The sequence below is a fragment of the Motacilla alba genome, chromosome 19, assembly GCF_015832195.1.
Source record: "Motacilla alba alba isolate MOTALB_02 chromosome 19, Motacilla_alba_V1.0_pri, whole genome shotgun sequence".
NCBI lineage: Eukaryota > Metazoa > Chordata > Aves > Passeriformes > Motacillidae > Motacilla > Motacilla alba.
The window spans coordinates 2,739,050-2,754,116 of record NC_052034.1 but is presented as its reverse complement, the minus strand read 5'-3'; the positions used below and the strand labels follow the sequence as shown (position 1 = coordinate 2,754,116).

General features: G+C 45.1%; 2 protein-coding genes across 2 annotated transcripts; one reads left to right on the top strand and one right to left on the bottom strand.

The window, feature by feature from the left end:
- Window positions 1-216: 216 nt before the first annotated feature.
- On the bottom strand, window positions 217-9,898 carry SKA2 (spindle and kinetochore associated complex subunit 2). The gene is made up of 7 exons (XM_038158309.1): window positions 9,722-9,898; window positions 5,305-5,391; window positions 4,290-4,466; window positions 2,938-3,024; window positions 1,833-1,863; window positions 1,068-1,200; window positions 217-694 (listed from the first exon to the last, which is right to left on the bottom strand). Exons 1-7 carry the CDS (start codon window positions 9,752-9,754, stop codon window positions 568-570), a joined length of 675 nt encoding a protein of 224 aa, XP_038014237.1. The 5' UTR covers window positions 9,755-9,898; the 3' UTR covers window positions 217-567.
- Window positions 9,899-10,398: 500 nt separating this feature from the next.
- On the top strand, window positions 10,399-15,051 carry PRR11 (proline rich 11). Its single transcript, XM_038158104.1, has 10 exons — window positions 10,399-10,454; window positions 11,174-11,285; window positions 11,661-11,808; window positions 11,992-12,114; window positions 12,374-12,601; window positions 12,737-12,835; window positions 13,323-13,432; window positions 13,538-13,597; window positions 13,685-13,781; window positions 14,107-15,051. Exons 2-10 carry the CDS (start codon window positions 11,176-11,178, stop codon window positions 14,170-14,172), a joined length of 1,041 nt encoding a protein of 346 aa, XP_038014032.1. The 5' UTR covers window positions 10,399-10,454; window positions 11,174-11,175; the 3' UTR covers window positions 14,173-15,051.
- Window positions 15,052-15,067: the final 16 nt, after the last annotated feature.

The following is a 15,067-nucleotide window of genomic DNA, read 5'->3' as shown; positions in this document are numbered from 1 at the left end:
AAGAAAAAAATGTTATGTTTTTCACTGTTATGTGGTCAAACAGTGTAGCAGAGGTTGTAAATTCTGCATATTTGGGAATTTTCAGGACCCTGCCCTGAGCTGCAGTCCAGGGGCTTGGATTGGGCAGTGCCCAGAAATCCCTTCTGACCCTGCCTGGATTGTAAAAACCCGAGGGAATTCACATCAAAAGGAAATAATTCAGGGCAGGGATCAGGGTCAGGAGTCACTTAAACAAAAGTATAATAAATCTTTATTCAGGAATGCAAGGACAATTAGAGGGTTGGATTATTTGCCTTTCAAACCCCCTCAGGAATGCAGCACGGAAATGGAAGCATCACATGGCTCACAACATTCCTTAAAAATGCATCAACCATAATCCTTTAAACAGCCAAGGTAAAGTGCCAGCCTCAGGGATCTTGAACTCCCCAATTTCAAGCATTATCAACAGAAAGTTTCTACAGAAACATGAACAACTTCCCTACAGTGGAACTCGTGTTCCAAGAAATTCTTGCTCCTCAATAACCCAGGAGCTGTACCGAGCTGCTTCTGTGTCAGATGAGTTTTCTTTCACACAGCTAATTTCACATTTCCTTGTTTGTCGAGTTCCACAATCCCCAGTTTTCCCAGGATTTGAATTCTTGAGTCAGTGGCTTTCATATTCATCTTTTTCATCTGTGAAAGACTCAGTGCTGCTCTGTAAGACAAAAACAATTTAGTAAAATAGGGATGAAATATCAGGTCTGGCAGAAAAAGGCTAAGAGGCACGTGCTGTTTAATCCATGATTTTTGTGAATGCTCTGTAAATCTCAAATTTATTCAGATTACCATCAACTTTTTTGTGCTACTTCAAATCCCAGCAGTCATTTGCTAATCTTAGGGTTAAAAAGACAGAATTCCTGAGTTAAAACTTCCTTTTTTTGTAACATCACCCCAGAGAAGGGTCAGGAGAGGTTGGTGAGGGGAGGGCAGGGTTTGGGGGTCATGGTTTGGTCTCAGGGCTTTTATTTAATTTTAAAAGGCTGAAATCCTTCACAGTTTATAAAACTATTTTAATGAATGAGCCTTACCTGTTCTTCTGTACAATGAAATGGTTAAATAACTCCTTGTAAAAATGATTCAAGTCTGCTAACTTGACAGTGCTTCTGATGCTCCTGGGCACACTCATAAATGTTTCCTCAGTCAATGGTGTGAACTGGGTTTCTAAAAAATTGGAAACAGAAGATATTTGTTAAAAAAAAGAAAAAAAATTGGAAAATATTTGTTTCTTCAGAAATTGTATCAAAGATAGAAAGTGCTTGCACTAGTGTTTAATAATATCCCTAGGTGGTACTAAAGAAAGATGTTCCAGCAAGAGAAAGGAGAGAAAAAACAATTACTGGACCTGGAGACTCAGTAAAAAAATCATTTAATTCGAGATCTATGAGGATTGACAAATTTGGTCTGTCAATGACCAGCTGGCTTTGGTTTTTTTGTTTTGTTTTTTTTTTTTTTTTAAACAAACCAAAACCAACTGTGAAAATTCCTTCCTATAAGCAGGGATAGATTAATTTTAAAAGAGCTATTTCTATGGTAAGATTAGTGCACCATTTCTTCCAGAGCTTAAACACAACAAGTTTTCCACTTCAATCCCATTGAAAACAAGGAAAAAAAATATCCCAGAATCATGGCAACTATTCTTGGAATGTAACTGCTGGGTCAGGTCCTTCTAGTAAAGTCTAAATTCTTCACATAAATCAGTGGATACTGGTGCTTGAGAGGAAACAGTGAAGCCACTGCCTGTCACACCCTCCAGGAGATGAAATCAGTGGGAAGTTGATTTTTTCAGCACTTACCTTCAGGTGAGCCAGGGACTGTAGATCCTGGCTAAAAATAAACAACAATGTCAGTGCTTGTTAGTGTTTTGCCTAGAAATGTTTTTCTACACTTTCATTTCTGCACGAAATTGACATTCATTACATTTCACCATTGGATAGCCAAGGATCTTGCAGCCACTGAGGGCAACAGCAAAGTCTCAGGGATGTAGCAGAGTTTAAAATGAAATTGAGTTTGAAATGGATACAGAAAGATTAATGTGCAAGTGAGATGAGCCTCTCCAGCCTTCCAGCAAAGCCCTGCACATGATTCAGAATTAGTGATGGACACAAATGGAGAATATTTCAAAGGGGAGGAGCAGATATTTGCAAACAAAGGGTGAGTGAGGCTGCAGGAGCTGCACAGGTTCCATGCAAACCAACTGGCAATAAAGGGACACCAGGTGAGGTGTGCTGTGACAGTGGGAAGTGAGGAGAAGTAAAAAGAAAAGGTCAAGCAGAGAAACACCCTCTGTTAACCTCCTTTAATATTTTTAATATGAGACCCAGAGCAAATATATGCAGATAATTATATTGGATAATTACATATGGAGCTATGGGAGAATATCTGACTTTTTAACAAACATTAATTTAGATCTAAGTTATCTGACTTTTTAACAAACATTAATTTAGATCTAAGTTCTACTGCATTGCAGTTAGAATAGATTGTTACTCATATCCCAAAATGTGTTTAATATTTCACAGGAAATTAAATTTCTCCCCACATTGGTTTGAATCAATGACATCCCTCACTCCCACCCAAATGTTTCTTTATCGAGAAGATCAACAAGAGCAACCAACTGCATTCCCAAGAAACATAAACGTATCCCAATTAAAAAATAACAGGAACAAAGTCTTCCATCAAAGCTAATTTCTCCTTTGTGGACCATCTAATTGGAGCAATTAAAAAAAGCTTAATCCGTACAGAATAAAAATGAAAAGGTTTGTTAAGGAACTTAATCCCATTTCTGAAAAATTCCATTCATTTGAGAGGTATCAAATCACAAAATCAGCCCCTTCTGCACTCAGCTGAGCTGCACTTGGGATCAAAGGTTTCTGGAACACTGACATTCCATGCCCCAATTACCTCTTGCACTGAAAATTCCATTCCTTTCCCAGTTTGCAAGTTCAGCTGCTGGGCTGCAGTCTGTTCTTCTGCTGACAGAGGTAAGCTCTGGGAAAATAAGAAAAAGCAAACACAGAGAAGTGTGATCCTTCAGCTCCTGAGGTGATGATATTTACAGAGGGACTCAATGTTTGTGCAGCCCTCTGCTCGTGGAAACTGACAGTAGACTCCTGATTTCCTTCCACTGAAAGCAAATGTACAACAAAGTATCACTGAAAAATCAACCATCATCTTCCTCTAGCACCAATGCTGTAAATTAGTCAAGCAAGAGAAATTTTTCAATTAAAAAAAAAAAGGTATTTAATTTAAAGACTTTTATTTCTCCAGAAGTTTGATCCATCTTTGGTTTAGGAAATATAAAAAGTAGAAGAAAATCTTTACCTAAAGCTCTACATATAACTCAAGAGGAGGGTCCTCCACTTGGAGAAAATCCAAGTACAAAATTATTCTGGGCAGAATATCCTTGAATATCCTTGAAACAAAATTATTCTGGGCAGAATATCCTTGAATATCCTTGAAACAAAATTATTCTGGGCAGAATATCCATGAAGACATGATCTGTTTCCCTTTCTGTGGCATATAACCACTGTCTTTTAAATCATGATGCAGCCCATTTTGTCTATCAAAAGTTGCCAGTAACTGTTGACAGATTAAACCCCATTTCCAGGCACTGGCACTAGAACATTGATCTAAATCACCCCATTTGTAAAGGGTCAAAATTAATGTTTCCACCTCCTCAGTGAAAGAGTGAAGCAGTGTCTGAAGACCACTTAGGAACATTTTGTTTGTTGCTGAGTTTTTCATCAATTTCAACATTATCTTAGGACAAAGATCATGTTTAAATTGGTAATTTGACAATTTTGGTAATGACAGCTTTGGAATAACAGCAATCTCAGGGGTTTTGTTACAATGGTTTAACTTTCTCCCTTTAGACACTGAAAATACATTTGCCATTTAAAAGCTTTTTAGCCTTTCACAACTGGTTTCACTTTCCATTTCCTTTAAGGTGTGTCCAAAGCTGCCAGTGTGGCCCTGGGACACAGCTGTGCACAGAGGTGTCACTTCCTACCAAATGACCCAAAATGTGTCACTCTATTGACACTCCTCAGCTCCAAACCTGAACAGCACTGCTTTTAACTGCTGGGGACTGGGATTTAAAAGAAGAGCTCCAATTCCTTCTGGCAAACTGTCTCCTTATCTTCCACAAGTCTGCACCAACAATTTCCAGTGGAACCAGGCGTGGCACATAAAGGTTACAAAGTTGGTGCTCATTGCCAGCAGTGAAAACAAAGCGATGAAAATGAAAACACCACCTCCAGCTCAGTCTGCTGCTGCAGTGCCTGCACTATCTTCATGGTTTTCTCCAGGGCAGCACGGATGCTCTCCATGGATTCCTTCTGCTCCAGGGAAATCTCCTCCATCTGGGCACACAGGGATTTGTAGCGGGATTTCAGCACCGGGAGCTCCTTCAGGAGAGCAGCTGGATCCTCCTGTGGGGGCAGAACATTTAAATCACAGAGAATAATAAAATTCACGTGGCCACGCATCACTTAGAAGTGCAGGTGTTGGACATTTAACATGAAATGATCCTGTGCAGTGAAAATGTACAGGAGAAAAGGGCTTATTTATAAAATCCTTTATGTGATTTATTGTTTTCCTCTCATCTCTCCCCCAAAGCTGAATTTAGGCGCGGCTTGTTGGCAAGTTTATCTTGGTTCTCAGAGCAAGGGTGAGTTTGAGCTCAGGCTGGAATCTGTACCCTGAATTTGGGTGCTAACACCACTGATTTCTGAGAGCAGAACACGGGAGAATTTCAGTAGCCCAAGAAACAAAAGGAGTTTGGTTTGAATTCATATCAGGCCACTTATCTTGATATATGATGCAAGATATAGTAACAATAATAATAATAATAATAGGAAGAAGAAGAAGAAGAAGAAGAAGAAGAAGAAGAAGAAAATAAGTAAAATTAAAAAGAAGAAGAAGAAGAAGAAGAAGAAGAAGAAGAAGAAGAAAATAAGTAAAATTAAAAAGAAGAAGAAGAAGAAAAGAAGTAAAATTAAAAAGAAGAAGAAGAAGAAAAGAAGTAAAATTAAAAAGAAGAAGAAGAAAAGAAGTAAAATTAAAAAGAAGAAGAAGAAGAAGAAAAGAAGTAAAATTAAAAACAATAACAATAATAATATCAATAATAACAATAATAATGATGATGATAATAATAATAGCCTGAAAAGTAAATGAAAGAACAGCCACATATATTTCAGGTTTAAAGAAAAAACGCCCATTTATTACCAACTTCATGCAATAAAATTGAATTTCATCTGAAAATAGTACCTCTGCTGCATCATCAGGAAGACTTTTCATTATTTCAAACTCCACTCTGCGCTGAATATAATCCAGATCAGATTCTGCTTTCTGGAACTAAAATATTTAAGGTCAGGCACAGTATATGGAAACCCAAAAACTGCAGACAAACCCCAGCCTGTGTTTCAGGAAAGCAGGAGGCAGCTGCCTCACTCTGAATAGCTCAGAGACCATAAAAGTTGTCAAATTTAATTTTTTTAAAATATAAAGGGTTCTGTTAGCAAAACTACAACACTCAGTTATTTACACAGAGGAGATGATGAGTAAATTCAGGATGCAAGAGTATCATCAGAGCTTTTATTAATAATCATATTAGGGATGTGTTCCTTCAGATGGTTTGAATGTCCACAATACATTTTGTTATTCCCTAATAAACCAGACTGACTAACAGCTCATAAAATGGATGACATCACTTTTCTTTCCTTGGGATAAATAAGCCACCAGAGGATTGTCTAATTGCCTTGTAAAGCAGTCTGCTGATAGCATTACTACTTAATTAATTTTAGTCTGCAATTTTAATATCTGTTAAAGACTTCCACTTTCAAGAAAGGCAGTTTCCCCAGCTCCCCAGCAACTCATTAACTCTTTGACACAATAATTCAGTGATTTTACAGTCACAGAAGAGACAACGATGAAAGCAAGTTTAAAATGGTTGTGACTTCCTTAACTTCCTTTTCACTGTTTGGGATTAACCCCAAAGTGACCACTCCAATTTTATTTTTTTTTAAGGATTAAAGCAAGTTAAAAATGGTTGTGACTTCCTCAACTTGCTTTGCTCTGTTTGGGATTAACCCCAAATTGACCATTCCAATTTTATTTTTTTTTTAAGGATCAAAGCAAGGCTGTATTTGTCATAAAGGAATAAATATCCAGACTCCGTGGTCAGGTTGGGATTCCAATATTTCTGTTTTGAACATCAGCCTTAAGGAATGGCCATTAATGCCTTTGGGGATCTGAAAACTCAGCCTGAAGGAGCAGGATTGGATCCAGGACACTCTCCAATAAGACACCCTCTCTTTCTCAGGGGGTGATGGATGATGTTTCACACACCTCCAGCACATTTTCAAAGAACAGCTTATGAAAAGGAAAATAAATCTAGTGAAGAGCTTGAGCATCTATAAATCAAGGGGGAAGCTTTGCCCCAGTCCTGCCATAACTCAGCACCAGCAAAAGCCCTTCCCACACCTGCCCCAGAACCCAGGCAGGACAGAATCCAAGAATAAAATACTTTTTTCATCACACTGTACATTTTCAAGGAGCTCACAAGGGATTTCTTCCCTGACAGCTCAATGCTTTCTGTTCTCCTCCACTATGAAATATTTGTAGGTTTTCCTTTCCACAGCAGGCACCCCAAAAAGAACATTTTTTTGCTTTTCTCTTCTGCTTTTTTTTTTTTTTTTCATTTTTTTGCTTTTCTGGAGAAAAGCAAAAAAAAAACCAAATCTAATTGATCCGTTTTTGGGAAAGCAGACAACACAAGCTGCTTTCAAAATGAGCCATTAAATATTGAACACTGATAATTTGAGATTTCCATGAGGAGCTAACTAACATACTGTGATTCAGGGCATTAAAAACTGGATGTGAAGCTCAATGTGGCCAGAACTTTAAGCTTTGTGAAGACATGAACACAGTTCATGATGCCTGTTTTGTTTCTGTAAATATTTCTTTCTTGCTGCATTTCAGGAAACGTCCACCTGCAAAAATCCCCCCCGTTCATATTCCAGATCAGAAGCATTTGTAGGATGATTATTTGACAATAAACCACACCGAAAAAGCAGGGTTTGCCGTGTAAATTTGCAATTTACTCACAGGTTTGGAAGGAAATGTTAGGAAGTGGGTGAGGCCAGTGCTGAGGGCTCTGCTCTCAGATGCTTTGACAATACTATTGCACTGCTCTCTGTATAGTACAGTAGTGCAATAAAGTCAGAGCACTCGTTAGCAGCAACAATTAATCACACACTCACCAAAAAAAAGGGCAAAAAAACCACATCAACTCAGCCAGAGGTTTCTGTGGGTGGGGAAGAGCTGGGTATGGTTAAAGCTCACCAAGTCCTACCAGGCACACACGCAAGAACTCACATCAGGATTGTTTTTCTTGTTCAGAACCTGCCGTTCCACTGATGGTGAGGGGAGGGGAAAAAAAACCCAACCAGCCAACAAAACGCTCAACAGATCTGTCAGAAATTCAATTTCAAACTGTTTGGCGCTTCCTACACTGGAAATTCCTTTTTTTTTTTAATGGAATTTATTGCTTTGCCTCACAGCAAGCTGAGATTCCAAACTGCCATCAGCCAGATGTTCTGAAACTGCATTACAGGCAGTATCTTCGAGACAGCAGAGTTGATTCTTTCTGATTTCCAGGGCTGCATGTCAGTAAAATGCACTCCAACCCTCCTTCCCCCTTTCCCAGAGGGGTGTGAGAGCAGCACCACAGGGAGGGTGTGTTCCACAAAGCTCAGTGGGGATGGGGATTTTTAAACTCAACAATAACTTCATGTTTCGAGCTGGAGAACTCTCAGACTTGGAAGCTGCTGAGATATTTTAAAAAAAACACCCAAAAAACCTGGGAATGGAGTGGAGAGAGGGGGTTTTTGGGCACCTGGGCCACGTCTAACACAGAGATGATGGCATTTGTCATTGAATGGCCAATGTTCCTCCTTAAAAAAATACAAATAAACCAGAGGCAATCTCATTTTACAGCTGTTTTGTGGCCTCGAAGAGGTTTTGGGGTTGTTTTTTTTATTAAAAAGAACACAGAAGAATGCAGATTGTATTGCTGGCCAATGCCCTTTTAACATTGCACTGCTTTTTGTGCATCATCACCAGTAGTACAACATAAAAAGGGCACTGGACAGACACCACTCAGGGCCAAAGGAGGATCCCAAAAACCAGCGACAGGAATGAATGAGCTGCTCTGAATGAAGCCCTGCCAGCTCTAGGATCTTTTCCATAATTAATCTAACACTCTTACGGTGCTCCTGTCACAAACAACCAATGATTACCTGATTGGTTTTATTATTTTCATACCCATTGCTCTCTTTAAGCTCCCACTAATTACGTTATCCCTGCTTCCACGAGACCAAAAGGAAGATTTCCATGAAATTCATGTCAAAAGCTCCGGGGAAATAAGAAGTGTTATTTTATCACACTTCTGTGGAGAGAGCTGACTTCACAGGAAATCCAGGACGGGGAAACAACAAAGCAGAAGGGAAAGCAAGAGACACAAAGCTGTGAAATGTGAGATTATTCTGAATTCCAGAATAAAAGCCCCTGTTAGCTTAAAGGGGGCAAAAATATCTCTCTGTTCACGTCCTAAAATGAGAATCACTTGAAAGCACGACTTCCAATAAAACACAGAAATAATCCATGACAATAAATAAATAATGAAACATCTAACCCAAGTATCTTTAAACATATTTCTAAATTAAATTAGGCGTTAGAAAAAATACAGAATACTAGCTATGGGGACATCAAGCTTACACTACGGGCAAAAATGGAGAGAAGATGAAGGTTTGGGGGATGGCACAGGGAACTCGGCTGGCTGCCCACAGCTGCCCAGAGCCCTCCGCCGTGAGGGAACCCGGCACGGCTCTTTGGGAGCGCTTCATTTCTGCCTTTTCCCCACTTCTCCAGGAATGGGCTGGCAGAGAGGCCATCATTCCATGAGGGACAGCCCCGTGGTGCTTCAGGGGCTGCCTCAGAGCAGGGAAACGGGAGAAAAGCTGGAAAAACTCCTGGATTTGGGGCTCGGCAAGAGAGGCCTGAGGGGCCAGCGCCCCGCTCCCCCCGCGGCCCGCGCCAATGGACCAGCCCGGCCCGCCTGCTCCCCCCCCCACCCGCAGCCACAATGGTCCAGCCCAGGTGAGCGCTCCACCCTCACCCCCTCTGCGAAAAAATGGACTATTCCGGGAGCTCCGCTCTGCCCCGCGCCCCCCCTCCCGCCGCGCGGACATGGAGCGGCCCGGCCCGGCCGCGTCCCCCAGCAAGGCGGGCAATGAGCGCGCCCACCCCCCCCCCGCCCCCCCCAGGTGCGCGGGAAATGGCCGCGCCCTGCCCCGCGCCGAGGGGTGAATGGAGCGGCGCAAGCCCCGCCCCTCGGGGGGGGAGGGGGGGGCGCGGAATGGACCGGCCCGGCCGAACCCGCCTGACCCGGACGCGGCCGGCGGGCGCCCCGTCGAGGGCGGCGCGGGCCGCGCTCAGGGCCCGGATGGGGAGCGCGGGCGCGGCTGAACGGCCGCTCTTCCGTCGCGCCGCGCCCGCGCGCCCGCTTCTCCCTCCCTTCCTCCCTTCCTCCCTCCCTTCCGCGGCGGCCCCGCGCCCTCCGAGGCGCCGCCGCCGCCGGCCCGCGGCGCGGCCGCCCCTCAGCGCGGCCGCCGCCCGCCCTCACCAGGGTCTCGAGCCTGGTAACCGCCGTCTCCATGTTGAATAGTTGACATTCCTCAGGCGGCGGCGGGGAGATCCCCACCCCCCGCGCCGCGGCACGGGAGAGTCGGCGGCGCCCATTGGCCAGCTGTCACTCGCCGCGCGCCTCCCATTGGCTGGCGGCTTGCGGGGCGCGCTCGCCATTGGCCCGCGGAGAATGTAAACCCGCTCCGAGGTACGGCCGAGCCCATTGGCCCGGAGTGGGCTCCGGCCGTGATTGGCCGGGGCGGGGCGCGCGGCGCTGGCGGGAAGCGGCGCGGGCCGGTCCGCCGCGGCCCTCGGGGGGCGGCGGCGCCGCTGCCCGTCCCCGGTTCTCTCCCGGTTGCGCCGGTAGCCCCGGCGGGGCCTCTCCTCGCCCGGTTCGCCCCGCCGGCCTTCCCCAGCCGAGCGCCGCCCGCAGCCGATTGGCGGCACCGAGCCCGCTCGTCCAATGGCGGCGCCGCTCGCCTCAGCGCGGCCGGGCCGGGGCGGGGCGGCGCTGGCCCCGCCCCGCGGAGCACGGGCGCGGCTCGGCGCGGCGGCCAATCAGCGCGCGGCTTACATGCGGCGCGTGGGGGGCCGGCAGAGAGCGGCGCTGCCATTGGCTGCGCGCGGCGCGGGGAGCGGTTTGAATCGGCGGCGGCGGCGGGCGCGGAGCGCGGCCCGGGGAGCGGGGCGGCCCCGGGACACCCCCGGGACACCCCCCAGTACTCCTACAGGTGTGTGCAGGTGTGTGTGTGGGAGAGACAGAGAGATCCCCGCTCTCGGTGCGGGGTCCCGGTGAGCGGGGCTGCGGTGTCACCGATCACCGGTCAGGGACCGGCCCGGGCCGTCCCCGGCATCCTTCCGTGGCTTCTCCGTGTCTTTTGTCACCGTTCTCCCCAGGCGTCGTTTTCCCTAAATTCAGTACTTTGCACGCCAGGTTAATGAAAAACTGAACATCCGTTTGTATTTATTGCGCATACATAGTTGAAAAGTTTCTATTTCATGTATATTTCTAATTGCTTTCTTGATATTTGTTTATAATATTATTTATATTATATTATAATTATTATATATAATATATATTATATTTAATAATATTATAATATATAACATTATAATACTTCTTGTGCAGTTCTTTAATTCATATCTTAATTATACTTATAATAGCTATATATTAATGCTATCTATCCGCGATGTAAACAGAACAGGGGAGGAATAAGTCCATATAAAACGGTGTTTTCTGTGCACAAACACAGCCCCGTGGTCATATGAAATTAAGGATGTATTTTCTATCACTGGTCCATGATAATTCCACCGAGGCAGCTGTGAGTAACCTCTGGCTGGATTCCTGAGGTGCAGCCTGTGCTATTCTCTTTGGTGGCAGCTCTGTCCCAATGAATAATTTGATTTATCTTGCTACATCCATTTGAAATGTGACTTTTTTTCCCCCCAGTAATGGCAAGGTATAAGAAATGCAAGCGAAAACGAAGAGCACGAGCAAAATTTCAACTGGGAAAGAAGGGAAATGCTGCAACACCCCAGGGCTCAGTTTGTCCCTCTCCACGGTAAGAGGCTCTGCTTGAATTTTGCCCTCTCACCCCATCCCTGGGTTTGCTGTTTGCTCCCAGTGGCTCATGGAAAAGAGGGAAAGATTTGTGCCAAGTTCATGGCACTCCATGGTATCTTCTGGTGTGACTTTGGAGATATTTCCTACCCTTAATGTCTCTATGATTAATAACCAGGAAAAGCGATTTGAATAATAAAAAGTGTTTCCAATAGGATTTCCCCCCACCCTTTATTAAAATTATCTTGGCCTTTCCAGGTTTCTGTGCTCACATTTGCTCTGTTGTTACCTGCTTGTAATTTCCACGTGATTGGTCACAGTCAACTTTATTAAAGGCTGAGATGATAAATAAAATCCTGGCTTGGTTCTGTTGCAGGTCACCAGCTCCTCTCCCTCTGAGCTCATCACCAGCCCCAGGGTGCTCCCCCTGGCCTCTAGCCTTGCCCAGTGTACAGAGTGTGGTCAGACCCTTGACAGCAGCAGTGTCCTTTCTGTATTGGTGGTGCCAGAGCAGGGTGGCACAGGTACATCCTTTCTTTGATCTTTCTGTTTTAGGGATTCACACCGTTTACTGAGTGGGAAATGTTTCATTGTACCATTTCTTCTGTTCTGTTAGTGCCCCTCCTAAAAAATCAGATTGATCTTCAGAAACATCTGAAGAAAATCAACTCACAAACGCACATAATCTGCTTTCTTCTTCTGCTTAGAGCTTTCAGGTGGTTAAAGACACCGTATTTCCATCACAAGTCTACTTAAGGGAATTAAATTCATTCAGGGAGAAGCTGGAGAAGTTGGAAAGTGAATTTTCCAAGCTACAAGGAGCCCTCCAGGTCAGTCTCAGTGCAGCTGGGGCAGGGTAACGCTTGCCCGTGTGAGGATGAGGAGTTGTGCTCAGTGCAGACCCACTGGGATCTGAGCAGCTCCTCAGGGGCGTTCTGTGCACTCAGAGCTGCAGAACTGCTGCTGCCTCACAGCAGGAAGGTTTAGATCTTCACAGCTCAGCCTTAGCCAGCACCTTTGTTCTCTAAAATCCCACCTGCTTTTTCCGGTGGGTTTAATGTTCTCGTTCTTTATTTCTGTCACTTTCAGATGAGCGGAGGGGCAGCTTTGTCTTCAGAAAGTTCCCTTTGCCAAAGGTGTCACAAGCCAGTCCCAGGTGCTCCTGTGGGGACACAGATGGATCCTCCACCCTCAGTATCCGTGCCTGTGTCCATCCCTCCTCCTCCTCCTCCTCCTCCTCCTCCTCCTCCACCGCTGCCTCCACCAAAACTGCCTCCAGCACCTCTCCTCCTCCCAGGGGGCACAGCCTCTAAACTGGTAGGGAATCAGTTCCTCTATTTTTTATTTCATGCCTGAGTTCCTTCTGGACCTGGGTTCCTCAGCACATCACTCCCTGTGAGTGCTCAGTCACTTTCCCTCCCTGATTCCCCCTCCAAACCCCTTTGCTTCCAGGCACCACCAGAGAAAAAGGATGGGCCCATGCACATCACCCTCAAGGAGCTCCTGAATGTTAAACTGAAGAAGACAAACAGCAACCTGAGAATGGACAAGGTAAACTGGAGGGTGAACCAAGGGAAAATCCACCCTGGAAGGGCTGTGTTTCCTGCTAGTTTTTCAATAAATTGATTCTCATCCAAACACCCAGGGATCAGTTTCAGGTGACCATTCTAATTCTGCACCTGGGCTTTGGAAGGGAAGAACTAAAGTGACAAACTCCAATCTCACCTGGCACTCAGGACAGCTCTAATTTTACAATGCTGCTTTCATGCAGCTTTGTGTGTTGTCAGTAGATTTTTGGACTCCTTTTGCCCAGCTGGAATTTTGTTTGCAGAAAAAAACCCCTTGCTTAGGTTTGTTTTTGTTTTTTCCTCAATAAATCTATTTTCATGCAAGGCACGTTCAAATCTTAATAATTCAAAAAAAAAGTATAAAAACCATAAACCACAAAAATCTTTCAGAATATAAATATTAAATGGATTTCAGGGTAGTGAGACCTTCTGAAGTTTTATTTGGGGTAACATTTCTTTCCTTGCTGTAGGAACAATCACCAGTGAAGCCACGCAGGGCATTAATTACAGTCACAGATCTACAGAGTGTTAGTCTGAGACCTAAATCCAAGCCATCACCTCATGCTACAAAATCTTTAATGTAAGATGTTTTCTTCCTTGATTAGATATTAGATTTTTTCTGTTTTAAATGTTTTTTACTGAGTGGGAAACATTTTATTGTACCAATTTCCTTCTTTTCTCTTAGTACCTCCCCTAAAAATCAGATTGATCTTCGGAAACATCTGAAGAAAGTCGATATACAAAGGTCTGTTCCTTTCTATTCTCTTTCATTCTCTTTTTTAATCTAGAAAAACTAGAAAACCAAGCAAACTAATCCTAATTGCCCTTTCAGAAGTCCTGGTGGCACTCCTCTGAACAGTAAGGAAAACACTGAGTGTGGCTCTGGGCTGACCCCAATAATGACACGGGCACTGCGGCGCAAATTTCAGGCAAGTCACTCTGTCCCTCTTCTTGCAACCATAAAGTGCCTTTGAAACCACAGAATTCCTTACTGGTTTAAGGGCACTGCAGAACGGACGTGCCATGGCAGCTTATTTGACAATCCCAAGAGGAAAAATTGCTTTGTTGGTGGCCAGTGGGGTGCCTCAATGCAACTTTGATAGTTCTGCTTCTCAGAACAACTAAATGTGAGGGTTAATAGCATCGTTTATTTTACTGATTTGTTGTGTCTGTTTCAGCTAAGAATTGCACTGTTTTATCTCAGTGATAATGAGCTCAGATATCCAAATTCTCACCCTTCCCTTCTTTTGACAGATGGCTCACCCGAAGAGTCCCTCGCCTGCACGGCTGAGTGCTGCAAACAGCTTTGATGAAAAGTAAAAAGGAAAGTAGGTTTATGGAGCAATTCTCCATTTGTGGTCAGGAAGCCACTTGAATCCCGTTTTTATCACACTCAGGCACGTGTATTTATAAGTAAAGGTAGTGCACAGGAAAACAGGGCATTGTGAAACCCTGTAAAGCAGGTTGTGCTTTTTATCTCTCTCTAATCTCTCTCATTTTGGTCGCATCTCAATTCATAATGGAAAAAAATTAGGAAATTTCCCAAGTCTTTTGACACCTGGGTGCTGCTGAAGCAGGGACTGTTATATTCCTAGCACTGGTGCTGCTTGTCATACAAATAAGTGTTTGCTGAAATTCAGTATTTTTATATCTTTTTTTTACAAAATATCTTGACGGTATTTGTACAAAGAAAAACAACAGTTTGTTGCACTGATGTTATTAAAGTGGAAAGCTGCAAGCTTCAACAACCACTTCGAGTGTGTGCCTACAAATGCACGAAGCCCTTGCACTGTGCATCACTGCTGGCTGATCACCATTAAAGGGCTGCACTGCTTCAAGGCGAGGAACTCAAAGCCTCCTTCCAAGTCCAGCTCACGGGGTGAGCAGAGCTTGTGCCTGGACCGCGGCTCAGCTCACGACACAGCCCAGGAGCAGGGCAGAGTGTGAGTCCCGCTGGCACGGCCCTGCCGCCATCCAGCCACGGGCCGTGGGACCCGACCCTCGGGGGCGATGGGGACCAGCGGTGCTCCCCATGCGGGGGCGATGGGGACCGGCGGCGCTCCCCGTGCTGTCGCCCCCGGCTCTCGGGGGCGATGGGGACCGGCGGTGCTCCCCGTGCTGTCGCCCCCGGCGCGGTCCCGCCCCGCACGCCCGTCCCCCGTGCCCGTGTCCGCGCCCTCCGGGGCGGGGCCGCTCATGCGCGGGGCCGGGGCCG

Bases quoted from the DNA above. Each gene is read 5' to 3' on its own strand.
- PRR11 (XM_038158104.1), top strand. From the start codon at position 11,176: ATGGCAAGGTATAAGAAATGCAAGCGAAAACGAAGAGCACGAGCAAAA. The intron at 12,115-12,373 runs GTCAGTCTCAGT...TGTCACTTTCAG, and splicing joins AGCTACAAGGAGCCCTCCAG to ATGAGCGGAGGGGCAGCTTT. The intron at 12,836-13,322 runs GTAAACTGGAGG...TCCTTGCTGTAG, and splicing joins GCAACCTGAGAATGGACAAG to GAACAATCACCAGTGAAGCC.
- SKA2 (XM_038158309.1), bottom strand. From the start codon at position 9,754: ATGGAGACGGCGGTTACCAGGCTCGAGACCCTG. The intron at 1,864-2,937 runs GTAATTGGGGCA...GTTTATTTTTAG, and splicing joins TGGAATTTTCAGTGCAAGAG to CCAGGATCTACAGTCCCTGG. The intron at 1,201-1,832 runs GTAAGTGCTGAA...CCAATTTTTTAG, and splicing joins AGTCCCTGGCTCACCTGAAG to AAACCCAGTTCACACCATTG.